Raw genomic sequence first — 24,964 nt, 5'->3', positions numbered from 1 at the left:
CGAAAAAAATTTGGCTAAATGTTGAACCCAGGCTACTACAAAAACCATTGACAATTTTTTTAAAAAAAAGATTCCTTTGTGTCTTAAGAATGGGTTTCCATCAAGATTTTAATTGAAAACGAGCGTTATTTTGTTTTTGTTTTTTTAATTCAGACGGTGCTAACCGACAAAATTGTTATACAAAAATATATCCGTAAATCAGAATAACTTCCATCCAGACAGAAAAGTTTTTATCCGGACAGAAAAGTGGGAAAATAAAAAATTAACATTAAACTCGACGTTTTTTTTTTTCCTACACCCTTTTTCCCCTTTATCTTCATTTTGAGTTTTCTGAGAATATTATCTAGAGATATTTCGCATAAGCATTTGACATGTTTTAAAACTAAATTTTGTTTATTATAAATAATACATGAAGATAAATTGCAGCTCCTACTTGTAGACAGATGAGAGAAACAGAATTAGACCAGTATTTTTTTTTAAAAAAAACTATTTATTAAAGTTTAATTTTTAAATTAAGTTTCTAAACATAGCTACTAATAGTGAAAGAAAATATATTTTCATAAAGAAATGAGAATAAAATATACATTACCTTATGGTCTACGAAGTCTTTACTTCCCAAACAGTTCAAAGCAGCGAGATTTTATTTGATTAATTTTATTTACTAAATGTCTCAATTATATCAAAGTTAAAAAGTGAATATTTATGCAACTGCGTTATATTAAAGCTTTGTATCTTTAAATCAAATTGTTTTTTTAGTAAAAAATTTGAAAAAAAAACCATTTTTTTCATTGTTTTTAGAAATAAGCAAGAAAAAAGTTTCCAATAATTTTATTTGGAAAATTCCCTACGTCACTTACTAATTATTGAAAATGCGTTGGCAGTGAGAATTGGGGAACATAAAAAGCTTTTCCCTAATTAGAAAAGTTTCTCGCCTACTGGGCTCACACACACAGTGTTATACCCCTTTATCCGAAGTTGACAACCCTTTCGTTTGAGAAATAGTGTTTATGTAGGTTGATGCAGTTGAAAATTGTTTAGACAAAAAAATTTATCGACGGATTTGCTGAAGAAATTTTAATTTAAAGTAAAATAGATAAAATTGTTATATCCTGCAATTTGATCTGTCTTTTAAAAGTTTCATTTTTTGGTCGAATAAAAAGTTTTAATACTACGAATGCATATTACTAACAACATACTAACAATATATAGTAAATAAATTGCTAGACTGGATTGAGTCAGCTGAACATGGGAAACACTCGGTCAATGGGGGCGCCTGAAACATTTAGTTTCAGATGCTTCTATTGAGCAAGGGCCAATGTTATAAAACGGTCGTAACACATTCCGAAGCTAAATTACTTAAAATGTGAAAATATGAAATTTTTATAAAACAAGAACTTTAAAATAAGTCAAAATCTTTATTTTTTTATCAAAAGATTTTATAACTTTTATATCTTAAGTAACTTATTGCAGCTTCAAACCAGCTTCGAAAAGTATAACAACTGTAAACTGTTTTACAAAATTGGCCCAAATTGTCAAAATAAAACATTTCAAAAGGAGTGAACTGACGCTTTATTATTTCATTTTATTATTTTTTGTTTGTTTGCTTTTTCTTACTGACTATTGTACTAACAAACTTTCTTTCCATGTTCAACAAGGGTAGTTTAGAGTTAGTCTAACAATCTCTCTAATGTGTTATTGACTATGGCTTGTCAATACGCATTCTTTTCATATAATGCGTTTTTTTAATGGAGAAATCATTCGCGTTTAAAATAAAATAACAGGTTTTATAGATTGTTTATATCAAAATAACTTTTTCCATTAACTTCCATCGTTATCTTTATCTTAAAAACAATGAAATCCACACATCCAGTCTGTTGCCATCATTGAGAGCCTAGATCGCACGCGCCAACGTTGTTCCGCTTCTTGTTTCTCGTCTTACTTTTAAAAACATGGCAGTAGATAAGGAAAAACGAAATACCTCTCTAAAATCAAAAAATCGAACATCTTGGCTCTGGCAGATTATAGTTCCCATCCTAATTGGAATTTTTTATTTTTACTATAAAAGTGTTAAAAGCGTGGATGATAAAAGACTAGAAAATGTTTTAAATTCCCTTCTAATTCAAGAAAAAAGCGTCAATATATCTACAGACCTACCTGTTGCTATTGGATTTGGATCCTGTCTTGACTTACTCGTAGATGGCATTCCTTTGATGAATGCACTATATAAAGAGCCACCAAAGCAGAAGAAATATCACCAAAAAATTAAAACATTAAGTGAACTTTCTGAGATGTTTGCATTCTTCTTCTCTCAAGGAGCTGCAGTTGAGTAAGTTTTATAAACATCTTTTTTTATGTAGATTGAAAATAAATGTATAGTTTTCCATTAAAGTTATCTGAAATATATCAGAACTTATTATTAGCCCTTAGTTTCACACTTTAGTGCTAAGTAGGCTTTTGATATATATAACTTTAAGTACTAAGTGCAATATTTTAATATTTAGACGTTTTATTCCAAAAGATCTTTTAATCCAAATGGTTAACAAAGCCGAACTTCTTGACTCAGCTCGTTGGGCTGGAGGTGGAAATGCACCTGTAATCAGTCATCGTTTTTTCAGAGAAGGGTTTAAAAATATTCTAGTTGGTGCTCGTGCATCGGAAAAATTAAGATCATTTTATTCCTCCAGTATTCAGTTTTCTGAGCATATTGATGATGCTGAAGATATTCATCTTATTTTGGAATATAAGGTTGGTGATAAATGGGGAGAGTTTGTTGCACCAAGAGCAAATCGTTTTATTGTGCATAGTGACCAAACAAATCCTCTTATTTTATCTTTAGAGGCTTTCAGAGATAAGTTGAGTAACCTCAACCCACGTTTAATAATTGTCAGTGCATTACAGATGCTAGATAATTTTCCATTTGAAAAAGGTGTCAGAGAAGAGCGAATGTCAAAACTAGCTGAAATGCTAAGTTTTATATCTCCATCTTCCCTTATTCACTTTGAAATGGCATCATTCAGTGAAGCTGAAATGATTCGCTCTTTATTGTTAAATGTTTTACCATATGTTGATTCACTAGGTATGAATGAACAAGAATTGCCAAATCTTGCTAGTATGGCTAAGCTGGGAAAAGTTGTAACAGTTTCCGATGCTAATCCAAAAACTGCAATTATTTTAGATGATATGAGAGAACTTTATCAGTACAGCAAAACAGTAAGTATTAGAGGGTTATCAAGGATTCATGTCCATACCCTAGCCTTTCAAGCTATCCTTGTTAAAGTAGGATCACAATGGAAGAATAACAAAGCTGGTTCAGCTAAGGCCTCATTAGTGGCTCATCGGCATGTTTGTGGAGTTGATGAAATTAGTTTAAAAAATGCACGCTTAATTATGGATGACTCTTTTTCATTATCATTAAAAACACCTAATAAACGTATATATTTTAATGAGACTTCCCCTATTTCTTGCTGGAATGAGGATGATTATGAACTATGTTTAGCGCCTGTTCTGGTGTGCACTGATGTCAAGCAGACAGTTGGGGGAGGTGATAATATAACTCCGGCTGGTCTCATTCCACAGTTGTGAAGCTGAAGCAGTTTAGTGAAAAATGAATAAAAAAGAAAATCCCATTTTTGATAAATAAAGTTTATTTAATACTAAACTGTCAAAGTATAATGCTTTGGCAAAATTTGGCTTTTCGATCGTTTGAAATTTTTTTAAAACATCTTATTGCGGAGAAAACGGTTTTTTTCTTTATATGTTACTTATCGCTGTTTCTCTAGCTCTTGGGTTTTATTTTGATTAACAAAAAAATGTTACAAAAGCAGCGCTTAATAGCAATAAGCTATTATTAAAGTGTTAATTTTTTTTACACTCTGATAAATTTAGCCACAATAGCAATCATCTATTATAAAGGCGTTATTTTTATTTGACAAATAATGCGGTTTCACATAACGTGGCATTTAACTTTTATCTAGCAAATACTATTTGGCACGACAAAATGATTAAATCATTATTAAGTCATGTGGTCAATAAATAACCAAACGTACCCATAAATAAAATCATTAATCAAGTCATGAACTCAATAAGTAACCATGGACCTATAAGAGATGGACCTGCAACCTATTGTTTTTTTTGCGCACCAAGCTCATTGTGCATTGTAACAAATCTTTGGTTTTAAATAATAGAAGGGTAATTCCGCATCAAATCACCCAAAATTTAGAAAATTTTGAACCATGGGTACTCAAATTTTTTAAAAACTTCTTTGGTTGTTGCATGTTAAAAAGAAAAGTTAACACATAAAATTTCAGCTAAAAATGTTGAACCGTTGACAAGATATTGCAATTTTAGTATCGACCTGGTTTCCCAAAATGACCCGGTTTTCATAACATTCTAAAAAAACATTTTTACTAAAAAAATAAGAAATAAAAATGGAAAAAATATGAAAATAAACATATATAATGTTTTTTTTATGCTGAATTCAATAAATGTACTTAAAATGCTCAAATATAAAAGGAACATGCTTAAAAGTTAATAAAACAACTAGTTTCTATAAACCAACTTTGGGGCCCAATATCTCAAAACACCCCCATCAAATTTTTTTTTTTTTCCTGTTAATATTTTCAGCTGCTTATAATCTTACTAGGCACAAAAAATCTAACTGGAAAACCAACTGAAACATATGGAACTTTAATTTCAAAGATCTATTACTTTTTCAAGAAATTATTTTAAAAAACTTGCAAATAGAATTTTGTGAAATATTATATTTAGTCTATAGACTCCTTAAAAAAAAAAAAAAATTTTGTTATATTTAAGGAAGTCTTAATTATATGATAACTTAGTTATTTGATCTTAACAACTGAAAAAAACATCCTGCTTTGTTTTTATATAAAAACTGAATAAGTGTGATATTGATGTGCATTTGTTTTTAAAATTTTGACAACTATATTTTGTAAAAGTTTATAATAACTAGTTTATAAAAAGTTCAGTTATAAAGCAACATTTATTGGTAAATTTTATTTAAGTTTTAACAAATTAACAATTTGATATATATATATATATATATAGATTGTATATATATATAAATTGTATATATATATAAAATATATCTATAAAGAAAATTAACAATAACTATCAGTGTAAAAAATTATACAACAGAGGGATTCTGAAAAGGTTTGAATTATTTCTATATTTAAAAAATCTTTTTTTACTAAAAATTAAGTAGGAACTATAAGATGTGTTCTATTGGGTTATTGACATCAGACGCATGCAAAGGCCAACAAGAAGCTATTGAAACTTTAAGCAATGAAGAAAAAATAACTATATCATTACGATGTAACATTGAACTATCAAACTTAACAATATTATGTGAAAGACATACTACAAAATATTTGAAAATGTATCCTATATGGCAGAAAGCATGCTGTGATCCATTCAAAACACATACAAAGAAAATCACAAGTAAGTAAAAGTAGAATTTAAGTAATTTAATATATATACTTTTTTAACCTGTATTTTCAAAAACATAAACAATGTTTTAAACAATTGTGCAGATAAGCTATATACAATTATACATACAATTATACTATATACAAAATACATAAAGCTATCCCAGCAAGCACGCAACGTTGAAACAACGTTGAAATAACGTTGATTGACGTTGATCAACGTTATTTCAACATTGTTTCAACGTTGTGTGCTTGCTGGGTATATACAATTACATATACAATTCAATTACTTTTAGAAAACCTTAGAGTAGTCGCAATAAATGAGTCACAAGTCATGATGAGAAGTGGTTTAAATATTGCTCCTGGGAAGAAACTTTGCAAACCTTGTAAGCAAAAGATTGCCAAAAAAGCAGATCTTAAAGAAGAGAAGCAAAGTCAGGGTGAACAAGATGAGGATTTTCTAATATCATCATTCAAATCAAAAAGACAGAAGATCAATGAAGAACTTGAAAATTTTAATATATCTCCTCTGAAATCTCATTCCAAGTCATCAAAACATATACTTTCAGAAGGAAAGCGAAAAATTGCGCGCATCAACGTAATGGTAAGTAACCTTACTAGAAAATCTGAAAGTCATTTCAATGTTCCCTCAAAACTGTGTTATGAAACAAATAACATGAAAAAGAAGGCTGAAAACTTTGATGAAATTATGAGCTTGATAAAAGAAAAAATTCTATGTTCGGACAAAAGGACTATTGTTCAACTTCTAACACTGGCGCCCCCAAGTTGGTCAATATTAGAAGTACAAAATAACTTTGCAGTTACAGAATACCAAGCAAAAAAGGCTAGACAACTTTTTAATAAAAAAGGATTATTAGCTATCTCTCCGTTGTATAAAGGTAAAGTCTTACACAAAGAAATAGAAGATTCTGTTAAATTTTTTTATGACTCAAGTGATTTATGTAGAACTATGCCTGGAAAAAAAGATTATGTTAGCATTCAAAAGAACGTCCATAAACAAAAAAAACTGCTTTTGTGTAACTTAAAGGAACTATATGTATTATACAAAGAAAACAATCCAGAAATACAAATAAGTTACTCAAAATTTGCTTCACTTAGACCAAAGTGGTGCATTTTGCCAGGTGCAAGTGGTACACATTCTGTTTGTGTTTGTTCTTATCACCAAAATGCCATATTGCTAGTAGATGCCTTAAATATTGGACTAAAGTATAAGGACTTACTTTCGAAAACCGTTTGCTCAGTAGAAAACAAAAAATGCATGCTTGCACAGTGTGATAATTGTCCTGGTAAAGAACCCCTCACCAAATATTTGTATGAGATTTTTGGAGAATACGAAGATGATTTTGAGATACAATACAAACAATGGCAAACTACTGATCGCGCAACACTATTGAGTTTAACAGCAGATGTTCCAACGTTTGTTGAACTACTAGTATCTTGCTTTGAAAAGCTACAAGCTCATTCTTTTATTGCTCACTCTCAATCACAGTACCTTAACCAACTAAAACAAAATATGGATCAATCAAACATTATCATTATTGGCGACTTTGCTGAAAATTATGCCTTTGTAGTCCAAGATGAAATACAAAGCTATCATTGGAACACCCAACAATGTTCTTTACATCCACTAGTGATATACTATAAAGATGATAAAGGTGTACTGAAACATATTTCTTACTGTTTTATATCAGACGACATTACACATGATGTAACTTATGTGTACAAAGTATTCCAACTAATCATACCAATATTAAAAATAAAATTTTCCAATCTGTCCAAATTACATTTATTCACTGATGGTTGCGCAGGACAGTACAAAAATTGTAAAAGCTTTTACAATCTATGCCAACTAGAGAGCGAATTTGGCCTTAAAGTTGAATGGAACTTTTTTGCCACGTCCCACGGAAAGTCACCATGCGATGGGATTGGCGGTACTGTAAAAAGGTTAACAGCACAAGAAAGTTTAAAACGACCATACAGAAACCAAATTCTCACGTCAGAAGCTATGTATGAATTTTGTATTGAGAAAATCAAGGTTGTTAACTTCATTTACATAAAGGGATTGGACTTACAATTGCAACGTGAAGAGCAAAAAGAAAGGTACACTGGTCTAACAACTCTACCTGGTACTCGTAGCTTTCATCAATTTATACATCTTGGAGATAACAGGGTTGGGGCAAAGAGGTTTAGTATGGACACTAATTATACAATAATCCACAATCTTAAAAAGAAACAAGATATATTTCAACTTGATACTGTCACTTTAGGTTGTTATGTAGCTGTAGTCTGTGATGATAAGTGGTGGATCGGCATTGTAACTGAAACCAACCTAGAAGAAGTTGATGCTAAAGTTAAGTTTCTTCACCCAAATGGTCCATCAATCTGTTTTAACTGGCCTGAAAGAGATGACTACTGTTTTATTCCCAATACCAACATATTGAAAAAACTATCTGTTCCACAAGCTTGCTCTAGTTCTGGTAAAAACTATGTGTTTGAAAATGCTGAAATAGAAGAAGTACAAGTAAAATGGGAACAATATTGTAAACTATTACAAACACAGTCAAAATAACTTACATCTTCGATACCTTTAAAAATCTTGTATATTTAAGTAACTTTTTAAATTACAATTAACTTATTTTTATTTTATTTACAAATATTTTTTGAGAATTTCTTGAAAAAGTAATAGATCTTTGAAATTAAAGTTCCATATGTTTCAGTTGGTTTTCCAGTTAGATTTTTTGTGCCTAGTAAGATTATAAGCAGCTGAAAATATTAACAGGAAAAAAAAAAAAAATTTGATGGGGGTGTTTTGAGATATTGGGCCCCAAAGTTGGTTTATAGAAACTAGTTGTTTTATTAACTTTTAAGCATGTTCCTTTTATATTTGAGCATTTTAAGTACATTTATTGAATTCAGCATAAAAAAAACATTATATATGTTTATTTTCATATTTTTTCCATTTTTATTTCTTATTTTTTTAAGAAAAATGTTTTTCCAGAATGTTATGAAAACCGGGTCATTTTGGGAAACCAGGTCGATACTAAAATTGCAATATCTTGTCAACTGCTCAAAATTTTTAGCTGAAATTTTGCATGCAATATTTTTTTATAATTAGGAATAATGTGTCAAAATATAACACAAAAGGAAGACACATGGTTCAATGGACTGGGTGATTTGATGTGGAATTACCCAGAAATTAAATTATATTAAAGTCTGTCGGATTCGTTGAAAGTTTTTGGTCTCATCTAACCAGTCAACTTCCTTTTAGTTATTCAAGATAACAGCAATAGAATCAGGTTTTAAGCTTAATTTTATATAGCTAGACATTCTTAACATTTTAAGAAATAACGCTGATGATAATATGGAAATTAAGATCGTTTACTTAACTACTTTAGTACATGTATAACTAGAGGTATAATAAACAATACAAAATATCAACTAGGTTTGTAGCTACCTAAAGCACAATGGTTTCATACCAGGGAACTACTCCATCTACTATATTGCTGTAGACTTCTATTTTATAAATATTATAGAATTTTTTATTTTTATGTTTAACAACAGAAATATATACAGTTAAGGATAAATAACTCATTAATAAAATGAATGTAAATACAATAAAGAAAAAAATAATTTGTCACAGTTTTAAAGAATTTAGCAAAGCCAATTTATGGCAAACCGCAAGAATAACTAAGTATTTAATTTTAACATAATATGATTTATCAGCTATATATAAACTAATTTTTATTTGACAAAAACAAACGGATTATTATCTGCCTTTTATGACAAATGAAATATATGAAATATGAAAAACGAAAACATGAAATATCTGGCCGCATTTTGCTAGATAATTATAAATTTGAATAAGTTTTTAAAAGGTTTTGCATTATCAAATGAATTATAAAAAAACCCATTAGAAAATACACCTACTAAAAAGTAATACTTAGTGGAATATATATTATGGAGCTTGTAGAGTAGTCGAGGCAAAAAATGGTAACATATCGGAAAAAACACTCAAAAAATACACAAAATTAAGCCTGGTGAATGAAGGACCAAGGAGTTGAATGAAACCAGATCTTGACAAAATATTTTATTTAAGCTTTTTTATATTTCGCTATACTTTTTTTAGTCATTTTAAAATTATCCTTACCGGTCTATTTTATTATTAACGGAAATTTGTTTACACGAAAAAAGTACCCAATTTTAAAATGTTTATCTTGGAAAAATGATGAAAATCTGGGTGAAGCTACAGTGAAGCGGCCTAAAATAAATTTACATTTTCGCTTTTTGCGCTCTCGTTCGCGGAGACTAAAAGCATCATAGAATAGTAGATAAAACCAAAGTAGATAAATTTCAAAGTAGTTTTTTTAGTTTTTTTTTTTTTGAATTTGGAACTGTGTAATTTTTATATAACATTTTCTATTGTTATTATGTTATTTTTGTGATATTGTTTTTACTTTGTTACTTTAATATGTTATGCGTAGATTTATTTTTGATTATTTATTTACTAAAGTTATTTGTAATAGTTAAAGAATATAAGTTTATATGATAATTGTTCATACTGATGTGTTTTTAAGAGATATGTGGCTATGAAAATAGCCGTATTATAATAGCAAGTGTTTACCTGACAGTTTTTTAAGTTTTATAGAAATATAAGATATAGTAATTTAAAATCAAGCGCGCTGTACTATTTTTATTCCACTTCTTCTAAACTCTATTCAATTCCACTTCCAAAATTTATTTCCTTTTTGAAATCACTCATGCGTGCATACTATTGTTCTAATTAAATGCATTCAAACTCTCCACCGTATTTTTAAAGCGAAAAGGTGAATTTAATTTAGGCCGCTTAACTGTAGCTTTACTAAAATCTGTTCGTGGCGACAACTAATTTCCTTTACCTTGGTGTAATTCGTTAGTAATTTTTCAATGCGTGAAGTAGTTATTTTATTCTGAACAGTCTTATTAAACAAATGCTATAAACTAATACCACGTGATCAGAGTTTCTGTTTTAAAACTGTGAGCAGCCATTTTAAAAGATTTTTTTGTTGACGGGTGAAAATTTAGAGTTTGTCGGAAACTCGCATTACTCGCTGATTTCTGTGGCCTCTTTGATGTAAAAGAATAGGTTGCACGTCCATCTCTTATAGGTCCATGAAGTAACCAAACGTGCTCATAAATAAAAGAGAAAAAGAAGTAATTAGAGGTTAATGCACTAAATTCTAACTCTAGTAATTGAAAACGTTAAAGCATCTCAAAGTAAAATTTCTATTAATTAAAGCAAGTTCAGTTATTTGTTCGAAATTAAAAAAGTCACACAACTTTAGGGAACCGAATGAACGAAACAGATTTTTTTAAAAGACCATTTTGATAATCAATTGAAGGAAAAAAAAAAGCTAACTTAATTTTGTAAATTAATTCTAATTAAGAAAAACTTTCATAGATGTTTTTCCTTGTTTGGGTCACACACAAAGAGGGGAACATGTGCGTCTTTAAAGCACATGTTCCCCTCTTTATGTGTGACCCAAAGACAATATTCTGTGGAAATATAAATAGCTCAATCCCCCCCCCCCCCCACCCAAAAAAAAAAGTTTTCAAATCATTAAATACAAAAAAGATCAATTTAGCTATTTATATTTCCACAGAATATTATCTTTCGTCAGAATATTGTTAAACCTTATTCAATTGAAAAGTGAAGAAAATCGTTGTTTTTAAGTCAAGTTTTAAACTTTTTGATTTGTTAAGCTCAAGCTTATTTTAGAGTAGAAGCTACGAGGCCTCTGGTCTCTCGTTATCAATACCTTGGGTAACTTTTCAAAACAGTTACCATGTATATTTATTTTAAACTAAGCACAAAATATGTCTAAATCCGTATTATTATTATCCGCTTAGATATATGGTTATCTGCATCACTTAACATGGTTATCTTATCCAGTTCTCAGAGACCTCATAGTAACTTGCTTTTTTTAGGCGTAGTGTCTTAAAGATCTTGAAGTTTAAATTAGAAGTTCAATGTAAAACAACCGCAACTTCAACGAAAAGCTTCTTTTTTTAACTGCTCTTATTTCATTACCAACTTGAAATTACTTCAAGATCATATAAGAGTTACAAATTCCTAAGTTACCTTGTGTCATAAACATTTATCAAACAACGCAATGACGTCAAGTATTTTTACAGTAATTAATATATGGTATGAAGTTGGTAATTATTATCTTATTTTTAGTTACGAATAATTGTCAACTATGTCAGATTTAGTATAAATAACGCTGTTTTCTTAATAAGAATATATATATAAACAAGTTACAAAAAAGGCGTTGAGTCGATCTTCCTTAGTCAGTCCAAAACAAAGAAATATTCACAACACAAAGTGGCAACCCTGCCAGGACAACTGGAATCTACGGAACACTCTTCAAGCTATCAACTGACGTAAGGAATCAAAGATTACAATAGAATTTAAAATGCCTCCGAAGCAGCGCAAAGATCAAATCGCTACACTATCAAGGAAATTGGAACTAGCATTAACAAAAGTTGACCGACTTGGTCTGGAAGTACGCATATCATTGAACAATAACGATATACTCACATTAGATAGATTAGAACCAACCATCAAAGCAAACTGTCGGAGATTTTTAACTTAATCCAAAACATAGAAGAATTAAAAAGAGACGAAGAAAACGCCGACAATCAAGAAATCGACAACTGGTACGAACAGCAGAACAACTTAATTAAACAGCAAAGCGAACTTCTCACCTCGCTGGAAGAATACAGCATAGAAAGAGAAATCACGAAAAAGAAGAAAATGCACGAAGAAATTGCTCGTGTAAAAGAAGAACTAAATGAACAAAAACAAGAAACAACTCAAAGCATGCACAGTGCGCACACACAAATGATTGTAAAGCAAAACTTCCCAGACTACAAGTTTCAAAATTTGATGGGACTATTCTGGATTGGGTGCGGTTCTGGGAACAATTTAGCACAGAAATTGATAACAGAAGCTATCCTCCTGTAACTAAATTATCATACTTACGTGAGCTATTATCAAACACGCCAAAAGAGGAAATTGCTGGACTCCCTTTTAATGCAAATGGTTATGAAAAAGCGAAAATGATTCTAAATCAAAAATATGCAATCACTTCTGAAATTATACGCCAGCATGGTCGTGATATCATGGATCTTTCCTACATAAAAAATACCGACGCGGGTCAAATACATCATTTTTACAGAAAATTAAATGAAAGCATAAACTCGTTGAAAACTTTGAACAAATTGGAAACAGCTGAAATACTGGTACGTGAAACTCTCGACAAACTGGGCCTTGGTAAGGCTGGTATTACTCAAACAGATCCAAAATGGCAGGAATGGGGCTTTGAACAGCAAATTGAAGCTCTACGTGAATATACCTTACGAAACCCAGAATCATCTATTAGACGAACAAGAAATAATATCAGAAAAGAAAATTCAAAACCCCACAATAATTGGGAGCACAAAAATCAAATGGAAAAACACTTCCAACATAACGAAACTAAAAACATTGGCTGTGTCTACTGCAGTTCGCAAAATCATTGTAGTCACGAATGTACGAAACTTCATTCAACACAGCAAAGGAAACAACATCTTAAAGAAAACCATCGCTGCTTCAACTGCACGTCAACAAACCACACAGTATCCAACTATCGTAGCAAACGTTCTTGTTACTATTGTTAAGGAAGGCATCATTCTATATGCACTGGGGTTAATAAAGACGAATCAAAAAGGGTATCCTTATGATTGGATACGAAGGGCAAACTATTCATCCCATAGTTGTTGTGAACGTTGGCAAATAAAGTGAGAGCACTCTTGGATACGGGAGCTGGTAGTTCTTATGCTTCATCTACGTTAATCAAGTACCTAACGTTAGAGCCAAATAATTGGGAATCGAAAAACATTGAAACAATGACTGGATCAGTACATCAAAACCTTCCGTTGTTCTGCACAACTCTATATTCAATAAACGGACGCAACAGCCTTGATATAAAACTCTACAAGCTAGAAAGGAAAGTGATTACGGTGCTACAAAATCCGAGGATATCCGTCCTAAAAAAGAAATTCAAACACTTAGAGGGATTGCATTTTCATAATGAAGATGACTACGATGATCATAAAATTCATCTTATAATTGGTGCTGGTGATATTGCAAGAATAAAGTTGAAAGGTTTCAGGACTGGAAATGAAGGAGAAGCTATTGCAGAAGAAACCATATTTGTACGGACGGTTATGGGACCAGGACAAAGCACCTCGGACTGTTTATATTTAACAAAGTCAACCAATGACTGTTATAAAGAACTGTATAGCTTGGATGTTCTTGGTCTAGAAGATCAAAGCAAAGGGGAATCAAAATGAAGTATATGAAGAATTTAAAGAACAGCTACAACAAGACTCGACTGGTTACTCGACTTATCACACTGGATTACCATGGAAAGTAGAACATTCAAAACTAGCATCTTATTCAGATGTACACTATCTCAAGGTTGCATAGCGTACTTAGAAAACTGGAAAAGAAACCAAATGATCTCATAAAATATAACGCTATTATTCAAGAACAACTCAAGGATGGAAAAATTGAGTATGCACCAAACAAACCAACTGGCAAGAGAATATTCTACATGCCTCATCGAGCAGTGATAAAAGAGGACTCCGAAACAACCAAGCTAAGGATTGTTTTTAACGCGTCAGCTAAAGAGTACGGATCACCCTCACTTAACGACTGTTTACATATTGGTCCTCCATTACAACCCTTACTACTCAATGTTATTTTACAAAACAGATTGCAACCTGTTTGTCTTACTGGAGACATTAAACAAGCGTTATCTACAAATAGCAGTTGATACTAAAGATCGTGATATTTTCCTTTTCTATTGGATATCGGACTTGAAAAGTAAAGAAATAAAAACTCTAATACTTACTCGAATCCCGTTTGGCTGTGCATCCAGTCTCTTTATTCTTGGGGGAGTAATCAAGCAACATTTATTGACATGGAAAACATTATCCGCATAAAAAGAATGAAATTCAGATAATCAACAAGGGCATATATGTTGATGATATAATCACTGGGGAAGTTGACATGGAATGTGTCAAAAAATTGAAACAAACACCAATTCATTTGTTTGAAATGGGAGGATTCCAGCTTCACAAATGGCACTCGAATTTTCCTGCATTGGAAACCAATGATTCAAAAGAGAACTATCATGAAGTTACAATCAATGAACAAAATAAACGTCATTCAAAAATTCTTGGTTTGTTGTGGGACAAAAATGATGACACTTTATTAGTGGATTGCAGACCAACTCGTCAAACAAACATCACAAACAAAAGAATTTTAGAAAGTTTGGCTAGAGTTTTTGATCCGCTTGGTGTGATTTACCCAATAACTCTAACAGCAAAACTTATATATCGACAAAGTTGTGATTTAAAGTTTGCCGTGAACAAAAAAACTTTCACCTGAACTTGCTTTGGAAATATACGTTACCAGACCTTACAGCAATACCAAGAAGTATAACTGTTTTGAATCATATAATTAAAAAGATTGAAATCCATGGATTTGGTGATGCAAGCAAAGATGGCTGCTGCAGTGCAATATGCGTAGTAGTACATCAAGGAAACAAAGTAACTCAAGGATTGTTTGCAGCCAAATCACGCATATCAAAACGAGGTTGTTCTATTCCCAGACTTGAATTGATTTCTGGACACATGGTAGCTAATGCTCTTACAAACGTTAAATTGGCACTTGAAGGATACCCAGTTATGGAAATATACGGCTGGCTTGATAGTTCAGTAGCACTGCATTGGATCCTTAATGACAATAGTAAATGGAAGCAGTTTGTATCAAATCGTGTCAAAGAAATTGATAAACGAAGTTGGCTATCTGGCGTCACTGTCCAACCAATCAGAACCCAGCTGATAATGAAAGTAGAGGAATTAAAAATGGAAAAATTCCACAAATATGGTTCAACGGTCCAACATGGCTTACCAAAAAGAATGAGTGGCCAACCAATATAGTTCATACACAAATGGATGAAGTAATGAAAGAAGTTAATCCAACAAAAATGCATAACCTTGCCACAGCAGAGACGTTTAACTACTTTGAACTTATGAACAAGATCAACTACCAAAAGTTATAAGAATAATGGCATGGATCTTAAGAATCATCATCAATCTCAAAATTAAAAGAAAATGTCGAGGTGTGCTATCAGCTACTGAAAGGAACAACGCAATGCAGAAGCTGATCAAAATTGCTCAATACGAATTTGAAAAATCCGAACAATTTAAAGAAACTTCAGAAAGATTACGATTACATAGAAATCACGATGGGCTTTTAGTTTGTATGGGTCGTATACAAGGTGAGCACCCAACATTTTTACCTCGCAAGCATCCCTTTACAAACTTGGTTGTTAAAAGAGCACATGCAGAGACTCACCATGGGATGGTTGGTCTGACAATGTCCAAGTTTCGTGAGCATTATTGGACAGATACCTTACGTAGCCAAGTCAAAACAATTATATGCGATTGCAATTGGTGTAAAAGATTCAGGTGCAAACCATTACTAGCTCCATTAACAGCTGATTTGCCAAAGTATCCAACTAAAAGCAAATACCCTTTTGAAGCTATTGGTTTGGATTTCGCTGGCCCAAACGATTATAAAGTAAGCAAAAACCTTTACGAAAGGCGAAATCAAAGGTTGAGAAACTTATTAAAATAACAGCCCTTGATGAATTTTTTGATGAGAATTTGTAGATATTCTCTGCAACTTGGGGGTGTGTGTCACAAACATTTATTAAACCACGCGATGACTTCCAGTATTTTTACAGTAATTATGGTATGAAGTTGGTAATTATTATCTTATTTTTAGTTACGAATAATTGTCAACTATGTCAGATTTAGTATAAATAATGTTGTTTTCTTAACAAGAGTAAGAATATATATAAACAAGTTACAAAAAAGGCGTTGAGTCGATCTTCCTTAGTCAGTTAAAAACAAAATATTCACAACACCTTGTTCAAAGATAAGATAATGTAAAAAGATCATAACAAGATCATATAAAAGTTACATAACCTAATTCAAAAGTAAAAGTTCTGGACGGCCCACGCATAGCTCATAGAAAGTCTATAAACTCAACGCGGTTGGAAATGTTAAATTATCAAATATCATTAAAATGTTGAGTTTCAACGTAAAAATTTCAACGGTAAAGAAGAAGACATTTTCTGACAAATAATTGAAATCTTCTCGCCTCCACGTTTCTTCCGCAGCTAATGGCGGCCGCTTCTCTAAACTTTTGTTGCCTGCAGAATGTTCTGGCTTCCACTTCCAGATGCTTCCGCCTCCCAATTGGAGGTCGCAGTTAGAACTTTGTTTTGGAGGCAGAATTTTTTGGATGCCACCGCCAATCGGGAGGCGAAAGCCACTGAGGGCCGCCGTCAGAAGATATTTTAGAGGCAAGTTGATTTAGAGGCCGCCGCCAATTGGGAGGCGAAAGCCATTGACGGTCGTTGTCAAAAGATATTTTGGAGGCAAGCTGATTTGGAGGCCACCCCCAGTGGTTTCTGCCTCCCAGTTGGCTGCAGCCGCTAAACTATAGGCGAAATTTTTGCCTCCCGCCGCCTCAAGTTGAAGACAAAGAGGCAAAATTTTCATAAAAAGAAATTCAATCTTTAAATTGCTTGTTAATTTTAAAAAGTTTGTTTTTAAATTAACAAGCAATTTAAAGATTAATTAGATTCAAATATTGAAAAATTGAAATTAAAATTGCGTTGTATATGAAATTTATTGTCAAACTGACTATGATTATGATTTTTGTCAGAGTGGTTTTTTTTTATAGCTATCAAAAAAATTTGAAGTCTTATATTTAAAACAAGAGTTAAAAGTTGGAAATTTTATGTCCATGCCATTGGCTAAAAAATCTTTTCCACGAAAATTGATAGAAAATAAATTGTCAGTTTTTGATGGGATCAAAGTTTGAACTTTTAAGCAATTCGCTCATCGGTTGAATTAAAATTGTCACTTTTCAACCATAACATTAAATTCTTAATTTTACTCTTTAGATATTGTTAAAAATTCTTAACAAACCCAATATTCTTAAATGCTCATTAAAAATTTTAGAAATTAATATCGGTTTGAATTGATTTTTTTTCCAATAATCAAAACTTTTAAGAAAGTTTTTTTTTTTTTTTTTTGAAAATGGAAAATGCGCATTCGTCGAATCAAATATTATACTAAGGAGATTTTTTTTACTTGTTGAAATTTCCAGTTTGCTATAAAATTTTTACTACTACGTTTTTAATTTCCCCAGTAAAAATCTCATAAAACTTTTACGGTCATCACAAGGTAATTATCCCCAAGTTAGAATATTTTGCGGCAAACATGTACTTTGGGGCTAATGTGCATTTAGCGGCAATATGTATTTTGCGGCAACATGTATTTTACGACCTCGTTGTATTTTGTCATTACTTTTAATCGCTTTAAAGATTGCGGTTTCTTGAAAAGCAATAAAGAAGCGATTCCATTTCGTACGAATAAAATTAAAATTTTGTCTTTTAGATTTTTAAATGCATTGTATCATTAAAAATTAAACGCCGCATACTGAATTAGTTGACGTTTGTATTTTTTTAAAAGACAAAATAATCCAAAGACAGCTACTAGTAAATGGTGTTGATAAATCGAATTTTCGAAGAAAAACAAAGCTTTTCATTATTATTATTATTATTATTATCATTTCTTCTTCTTTTTCTTCTTTTTCTTTTTCTTTTTCTTTTTCTTTTTCTTTTTCTTTTTCTTCTTCTTTTTCTTCTTCTTTTTCTTCTTCTTTTTCTTTTTCTTTTTCTTTTTCTTTTTCTTTTTCTTTTTCTTTTTCTTTTTCTTCTTCTTTTTCTTCTTCTTTTTCTTCTTCTTTTTCTTCTTCTTTTTCTTCTTCTTTTTCTTTTTCTTTTTCTTCTTCTTTTTCTTCTTCTTCTTCTTCTTCTTCTTCTTCTTCTTCTTCTTCTTCTTCGTTAGGGTTAGGGTTAGGGTTAGGGCCCTGCATGTTCAAATTAGCCATGTTCAAATTACCTTATTGCTCAGAACACGTTTCATGATATTTTTGGTGCAGTCTTTCTAGTCGCATCCACCCACTTGGCGAAGTTGCGTCAGCTAAATTGAAAAACAATTGGTTTAGACTAAAACTTCACCTTTTTTTTTTTAATAAAAAAATGATCTTCTTATGTATCAGGCAACCAAAAATGTTCGTGCGGTTTATCCTAATTGCCTATTTCTAAGAAATGTATTAAGAAAACTGGTTGTGGTGGGGGATGAGTTTGCATATAAATTAAAGCTTGTTTTAAGGAGAATCAATCAGTGTGTTTCATAAGTTTTATTAGTGCGTTTTAAATTCAAAAGTCTTAAGTGGAGTATGGCTGTGTCAGATGCGATAATTCGCGCCTGTTTACTTTATGAGTTCAAACTTGGAACCAAAGCTGCAGAAGCTTGTCGTAAGATATGCGCTGCTTTTGGGGAAGGTACCATAGCAAAACGGACGGGTCAAAAGTGGTTTAAAAAATTTTCTTCTGGAAATGAAAACCTTGAAGATGAACCAAGATCTGGAAGACCATCCATCGTAAACAACGAGGATATCAAGCTGGCAATCGAGCAGGACTCCAGTCAAACATGTCAGGACCTTGCCTTAAGATTTAATGTGAGTAATGAAACTATTCGTTTACATTTGTACAAACTTGGAAAACGTTGGAAGTTGAGCAAATGGGTACCTTATGAGTTGAGTAAAACAAACAAGCTACAGCACTTAAACATTTGTTCTTCATTGCTTTCCCGCCACAATTTAGTGCCATTTTTTGACCGGATGTTGACGTACGACAAAAAATGGATTATGTACTGCAACAAAAAACGAACATATCATTGGCTAGCCAGTAACAATCCAGTACTGATGACTCCTAAACTAAGCATTCACCAACAAAAGGTTTTACTGTGTGTATGGTGGACTACAGCAGGTATCGTTCACAATGAGTTGCTACCAAGTGGACAAACCATTGCTGCTGAGATATACTCAGCCCAATTGGACAGAGTTTCGGTTGCTCTTCACCAAAAACAAGCAGCTTTGGCAAACAGAAAAGATGTCAAATTCCACCAGGACAACTCCAGACCGCACACCGCAAAAACCACGCGGGAAACTCTAGCACGTTTACGATGGGAGATTCTACCTCACCCTCTGTATTCACCAGACCTGCGCCAAGCGACTATCACCTGTTTTTGGCCCTGGATAATCATTTGAGGAATCGACAGTTTCGAAATAGAGAAGATCTCGAAAATGAGTTAATTCAATTTTTTAGCTAACAAACTCAAGACTTTTATAAGAATGGAATATACCAGCTTGTTTCACGATGGGACAAAGTTATTCTTGCTAAAGGAGACTATTTTTCAGAATAAACTTTATTAAAACTGTTTTTATGTGTATTTATTTATGGATCTGCAAAACCACACGAACTTTTTTGGTTGCCTGATAACTCGGGAAATGTATTAGAGACTAAGTAGAAGTCATTGGTAATTTTTCCAAATATCTGGTTCATTCCTTGAAAAGATAAAAATGGTAAGGCTGCAGCAAGAGTATTTAAAAACTCAATCAGTTAACGAATGCTTACTAAATTTTGGGTTGATAAAGCTAAAGAACTTTATGATAAAGAAGTACTGGAAGAACTCGACAGAAAATGAAGAAAAGTTGTTAAATAGAAAAGTGGAATTGTAGAAATAAAGAAAAACTGTGGAAATTCTTTACTACCAGTTGCATTTTTGTAGATGTCAACGTTTTGGATGATCTAGCTACAGAATACAGTAATGCTATTTGTTTTGCAATAAAGATGGCACCTGTTGAAGCTAGCTTGAATGAAATGAAAATATTATGTAGAAAATCTTCATCCAGAAACATTAGATATACCAGAATAAAAGCTAAGAGTAAAGTTTTCAGTTGGTGATTAAGTAAGGATAAACAAGAAAAACTCTATCTTCTAAAAGACTGAACAAGATTTATTTTATGATTAAAAAAGCCTTGAGAAAAACCAAAGCGAAGTTTTTAGTAACATGGGTTGGCTATCCAGATTCATTAAAATCGTTGAAAGACAATTTACTTGAAATTCTACGATTGTAGTCAGTAACATGTTATATAGCAAACTGAAAATATCACAGTTTATAAAAACTTTCTTAAAGATTTATCCACCACTTTTATTTATTTTTTTTTCTATATTTTCGATCACAGTTTTTCTACAATACAGGTTTCATAAATTGATTTATATCTTTATTCTTCTTTAAGTTTTGCACAAACTTTTCTTTCCACTTTTTATTCAACAGAAATTCTTTTTAAAGGATTTTTTACAATATGAGGTTTTCGGAACATTACACGTTTAGGTTTGGAACTCTTAGCCAATCTAGTGGTCATTCCTTGAGCCACAGATTTCTTAACCTCAAGCGATCTTATGGATTGACTGAAGTCAATCGGGTCATGAAAGCCTTTTAAAAAACAAGAAACAGACGATGAAATATGGAGCCTAGTTGGAAAATCGGCTGAAAAATATATCCTGAAGAGTCTTTTGTAATATGAGCTCTTTGCAAAGTAGCGGAAACGTATACCCTAATAAACGCTTAATAAACATCGCTCTTAGGAAGCAGCAACGTTGCGCGATTATACTGCGATTTAAGCTTATTACGTCGAAGCAATCTAGCTGCGACGTAGCATGTTTAAAGGGTCAGTTAGTAAAATGAAATGACAACATATTTTCAATAGCAGTTACTAAATATTTAACAAAATCTTGGACAAAAGTTCACTAAAAACTAAAAAAGTAATTGGAACAAGTAATGATTAATATAAAACATACTAACTTCCAAATTCCAAACCATAAGCAATATCGGCATTTAAAAAACCATCAGGTAAAAACCTGTTAAAAAAAATCATGTTACTTTAAAAAATATTGTTACGCAAATATGTTTGCTTTATTTGAAACCGTTTTACAACCTGTTGAAGAAAAAAGTTGATTAGTTTCTGGAAAGTAAGGCATTTCAGAAGCAACGTTTTCAAGGATACGGTCATCATATGAAACTCCACGTCTTTTAAATTCTGCTTCTGCACATTGTTTTACATGTTTACGTTCTAGTGGTAGAAATGGAACATAAAAGTCAACAAATACTGATAAGATAGAATCAGCTTTGTTCAAACCACCTTGGTTTTTAAATGCTGCGGCAGAAATTATTTTCTCCATTTCATCGTTTTTAATAGCTTCTCTGAGTTTACCATTAGTAAGATGTTTTAAAGCAAAATCGTTTATTTTGTCACCATTAGCGTTACTCAGAAAAATGAATATATTCTTGCGATAATCTGTATCTTCAATTGATGGACGATTATTTAGGTAGGGCTCTAAAACATTTACAAGGCCCTCTGGCATTTTATCTACTTCATCAAATATGAATAATGAGCGTTCACATATTTTTGTAGACGTTTCAATGAATGCCTTTAATTCTGCTTTGTTTGCTTCCAAATTACCGTCTTGTCGATAATCTAATGTTGCGATTTTTTTATGAATAAACTTACTGTCAAGTCCCTTCTTGAACAAATGCTTTGCAATGATATTAGAAACAAAAGTTTTACCAGTACCTGTCCATCCATTAAAAGACATAACTAGTGGCTTTTTCGGATTATTCTGCATTAAGTGAGATACCACAGCTGTACCAACAATTTCATTAACTAAATGCTGCCCAAATAGTTCTTGATTTAAACTAGTTTGAATACCATTTATATTGTGCATCAACCAATTTTTATCGCAAACCTCAATATTCGAGGGCAAAGGTTTGGGCGTTGGAGTCGGTACGGGCGTTGGAGTCGGTACGGGCATTGGAGTCGGTACGGGCATTGGAGTCGGTTCGGGGGTTGGAATCGGTTCGGGCGTTTCTAAACATTAAAATTAAAAGGCTTCTTCAATCATTATATTAGTATTTTCTTGCGACACCCGAAAATAGCTTATAGAAAACATATGATTTATAATTTAACAATCATACAATTTATAACTTAATACATACATACATACATACATACATACATACATACATACATACATACATACATACATACATACATACATACATACATACATACATACATACATACATACATACATACATACATACATACATACATACATACATACATACATACATACATATATACATACATACATACATACATACATACATACATACATACATACATACATACATACATACATACATACATACATACATACATACATACATACATACAATACTGCAAAGAGAAAGGTGCAATCGGTGTTGAAATCAATGGTTAAAGGTGCAATTAAGGTCTAAGGGGAAATGTTTTATCAACCTAGGTTGCTAACCTGGTTCAACTACGTACCGTAAATACGAAAAAGAAAGTTAACAAAAGGAAAGCTCATTTAACTTGCTTGAAGAAAGTGTTTTTTTAGAAAATAAAGCGTAGTGACTTTATATTCGTAGGTATCGATTTAGCGAATACTTAAACGTAATCTATACTGTCATACAAAGAAATAGAACGAAGCTCCTTTTTAAATTAAGTTGTCAAATTGGGTTCGAAAAATTTCGGAAAAGGAGAAACCTTTCGTAGTTTGTTTTTTGAAAAACAGATGTTTTAAATTATGGTCTTTTTAATACATAAAGCGAGAGAATCTGCTCAATAAATTTTCGGAAATCCGATTGAAAAAGTATTGTAAAGTTAAGTCAAAGTGTTTGGAAGGAATAACGCAATTGATCATTATGTATAAAAAACGCCGGCCACAAATTAGATAAAAAATAGTATTGATAAAATGTGTGAGCTGGATGAATGGATTGTTTAGAGAATCTAAAAGTAATGAAAACTATTTGAATTAATCAAAGTGGAAGTTTCTTACAGAAAAAGAAAACGCGAACCTATATAATGCTTTTTTCACATTTTTCTGCAAATGGTAGGAAGTTATTCAGGATTTTAAGCAATTTTTTAAGGCTGCCCCTTCATTTTGCACATAAAAAATATAACTTACAAACTATAGCTCTAAAAATTACTCTATTTAGGTGCAATATGTTATTGTGTTGGGCTAAATACACGCAAAACACGTATTATAGATACTAGAATTAAATATACTTGCGTTTGATTGTATATTTTTTTACTTTCTCCATCAGAACTTGATTTCGGAAACTACGTTTTTATATAAATTCTATCAGCATAAAACTTTTCATCATAATGATAAATGAAGATAGAGTAAAGAGGTTGGTGGGGGCAGGAGGAGATTAGGTGAAGTTGCGCCGACTTTGGTACACTTGAAAAAAGCCTAATGTGTTATAGAGTGGCCAATGGAACTTGCTCCAAAATCTGCCATAAATTACTTACTAGAGACACAACTTGACAATATATATATTGAAGTGCTGGTGGATAGATTAAAAGACGTTGAGATCAGAAAAAACTTTGTAAGTTGAAACTTTTCAAAACCTTAGCTTAACTTATAACTTACTTTCTCACTCTTTCTCTCTCTCTCTCTCTCTCTCTCTCTCTCTCTCTCTCTCTCTCTCTATATATATATATATATATATATATATATATATATATATATATATATATATATATATATATATATATATACAGTGGCGGCTCGTCAATAGGGGCCATAGGGGCCCGGCCCCACTTATATTTATTTAAGATAAAGTATTTGGTAATGTAATTATGTATTTATATATATCTAAACATGCAACTATTAGCCTAAACTATTTGCAGACAGGTTTTATAAAAATAAATAGTTCTAAGTTAGTTCTAATTTTAAACTATATTACTTTATAAGTAATATGTTTATTTGCAATTTATTCAAAGTATTGTAGCGTTATTTTAATTCATTGCCAATAACGGCTGGGCCGATTTTTACTGGCCCTATTTATTTTGTTTGTAGTAATATTATTTTTGATGCGCGCGCAGAATTTGTAGTGCTTTCAGATGGGACGAAAAAACGCACCGCAGGGCCTCATTGAACTGGCCCTTGAAGAAAAGAACCTTAAAAACATCGCTAAGTTCAAAAGTTTGCGATATTTTTTGGTTAATATTTGCTGGCCCCACCAAAGTTTAATGTCACCGGCCGCCACTGTATATATATATATATATATATATATATATATATATATATATATATATATATATATATATATGTCTGAAATAATACATACTTGTTATTATCCACAGAAGAACAAATAAAACTATTGGAAATATCATTACGTAACAATCCATCTTTAATTGAGTTTTTTATTAGTAAAACTTGTTGCTAAAAAAAGAAGCCAGCAAGAAATTTTTAAAAACGATTTTAAACACAAAACTTTGAAATCTTTTTTAAATAATTAAAACAAAATTACTGATGTAAAACATAATGCCATGAATATAATTTATGAGTTTTGAACAATTTCCAAGAAAAATATTGAAATCAAACCGGAAA

At 31.6% G+C, this 24,964-nt stretch overlaps 4 protein-coding genes, 1 long non-coding RNA gene and 1 pseudogene across 5 annotated transcripts in view; 5 read left to right on the top strand and 1 right to left on the bottom strand.

Annotated features, from left to right (window-relative positions):
* Positions 1–1,902: 1,902 nt before the first annotated feature.
* Positions 1,903–3,641, top strand: LOC145183126 (ADP-dependent glucokinase-like). The gene is made up of 2 exons (XM_080058461.2): positions 1,903–2,326; positions 2,502–3,641. Exons 1-2 carry the CDS (start codon positions 1,950–1,952, stop codon positions 3,580–3,582), a joined length of 1,458 nt encoding a protein of 485 aa, XP_079914587.2. The 5' UTR covers positions 1,903–1,949; the 3' UTR covers positions 3,583–3,641.
* A 1,541-nt stretch (positions 3,642–5,182) lies between these two features.
* Positions 5,183–8,111, top strand: LOC145185008 (uncharacterized). The gene is made up of 2 exons (XM_090084972.1): positions 5,183–5,457; positions 5,741–8,111. Exons 1-2 carry the CDS (start codon positions 5,232–5,234, stop codon positions 8,032–8,034), a joined length of 2,520 nt encoding a protein of 839 aa, XP_089941098.1. The 5' UTR covers positions 5,183–5,231; the 3' UTR covers positions 8,035–8,111.
* Positions 8,112–13,948: 5,837 nt separating this feature from the next.
* LOC145190894 (uncharacterized) lies at positions 13,949–14,323 on the top strand. Its single transcript, XM_080067799.2, has one exon. The coding sequence runs from the start codon at positions 13,949–13,951 to the stop codon at positions 14,321–14,323; it is 375 nt and encodes a 124-aa protein (XP_079923925.2).
* Positions 14,324–18,876: 4,553 nt separating this feature from the next.
* Positions 18,877–19,749, top strand: LOC145190875 (histone-lysine N-methyltransferase SETMAR pseudogene; annotated as a pseudogene).
* Positions 19,750–21,242: 1,493 nt separating this feature from the next.
* LOC149889375 (torsin-1A-like) overlaps positions 21,243–24,964 on the bottom strand; it is a 4,815-nt gene continuing 1,093 nt past the window's right edge. Inside the window, exons 1-2 of the mRNA XM_090086426.1 lie at positions 24,702–24,964; positions 21,243–22,410 (exon numbers count right to left, since the gene is read on the bottom strand). The exon at positions 24,702–24,964 is cut by the window's right edge and continues 1,093 nt beyond it. Coding sequence (XP_089942552.1) covers positions 21,440–22,410; positions 24,702–24,762 — 1,032 coding nt within the window. The 5' untranslated portion in view covers positions 24,763–24,964 and the 3' untranslated portion in view covers positions 21,243–21,439. The remainder of the gene's footprint in view (positions 22,411–24,701) is intronic.
* LOC149889369 (uncharacterized) overlaps positions 23,345–24,964 on the top strand; it is a 98,649-nt gene continuing 97,029 nt past the window's right edge. Inside the window, exons 1-2 of the long non-coding RNA XR_016452225.1 lie at positions 23,345–23,458; positions 23,673–23,957. This is a non-coding gene — a long non-coding RNA (uncharacterized LOC149889369). The remainder of the gene's footprint in view (positions 23,459–23,672; positions 23,958–24,964) is intronic.

This window comes from Hydra viridissima, unplaced genomic scaffold (genome assembly GCF_058129835.1).
Source record: "Hydra viridissima isolate aposymbiotic clone 2 unplaced genomic scaffold, HvirCarnegie_v1 scaffold_4, whole genome shotgun sequence".
In the NCBI taxonomy this organism is placed as follows: Eukaryota; Metazoa; Cnidaria; class Hydrozoa; order Anthoathecata; family Hydridae; genus Hydra; species Hydra viridissima.
Note: the sequence above shows the minus strand (reverse complement) of the source record. Positions and strands in the feature narration are given on the sequence as shown.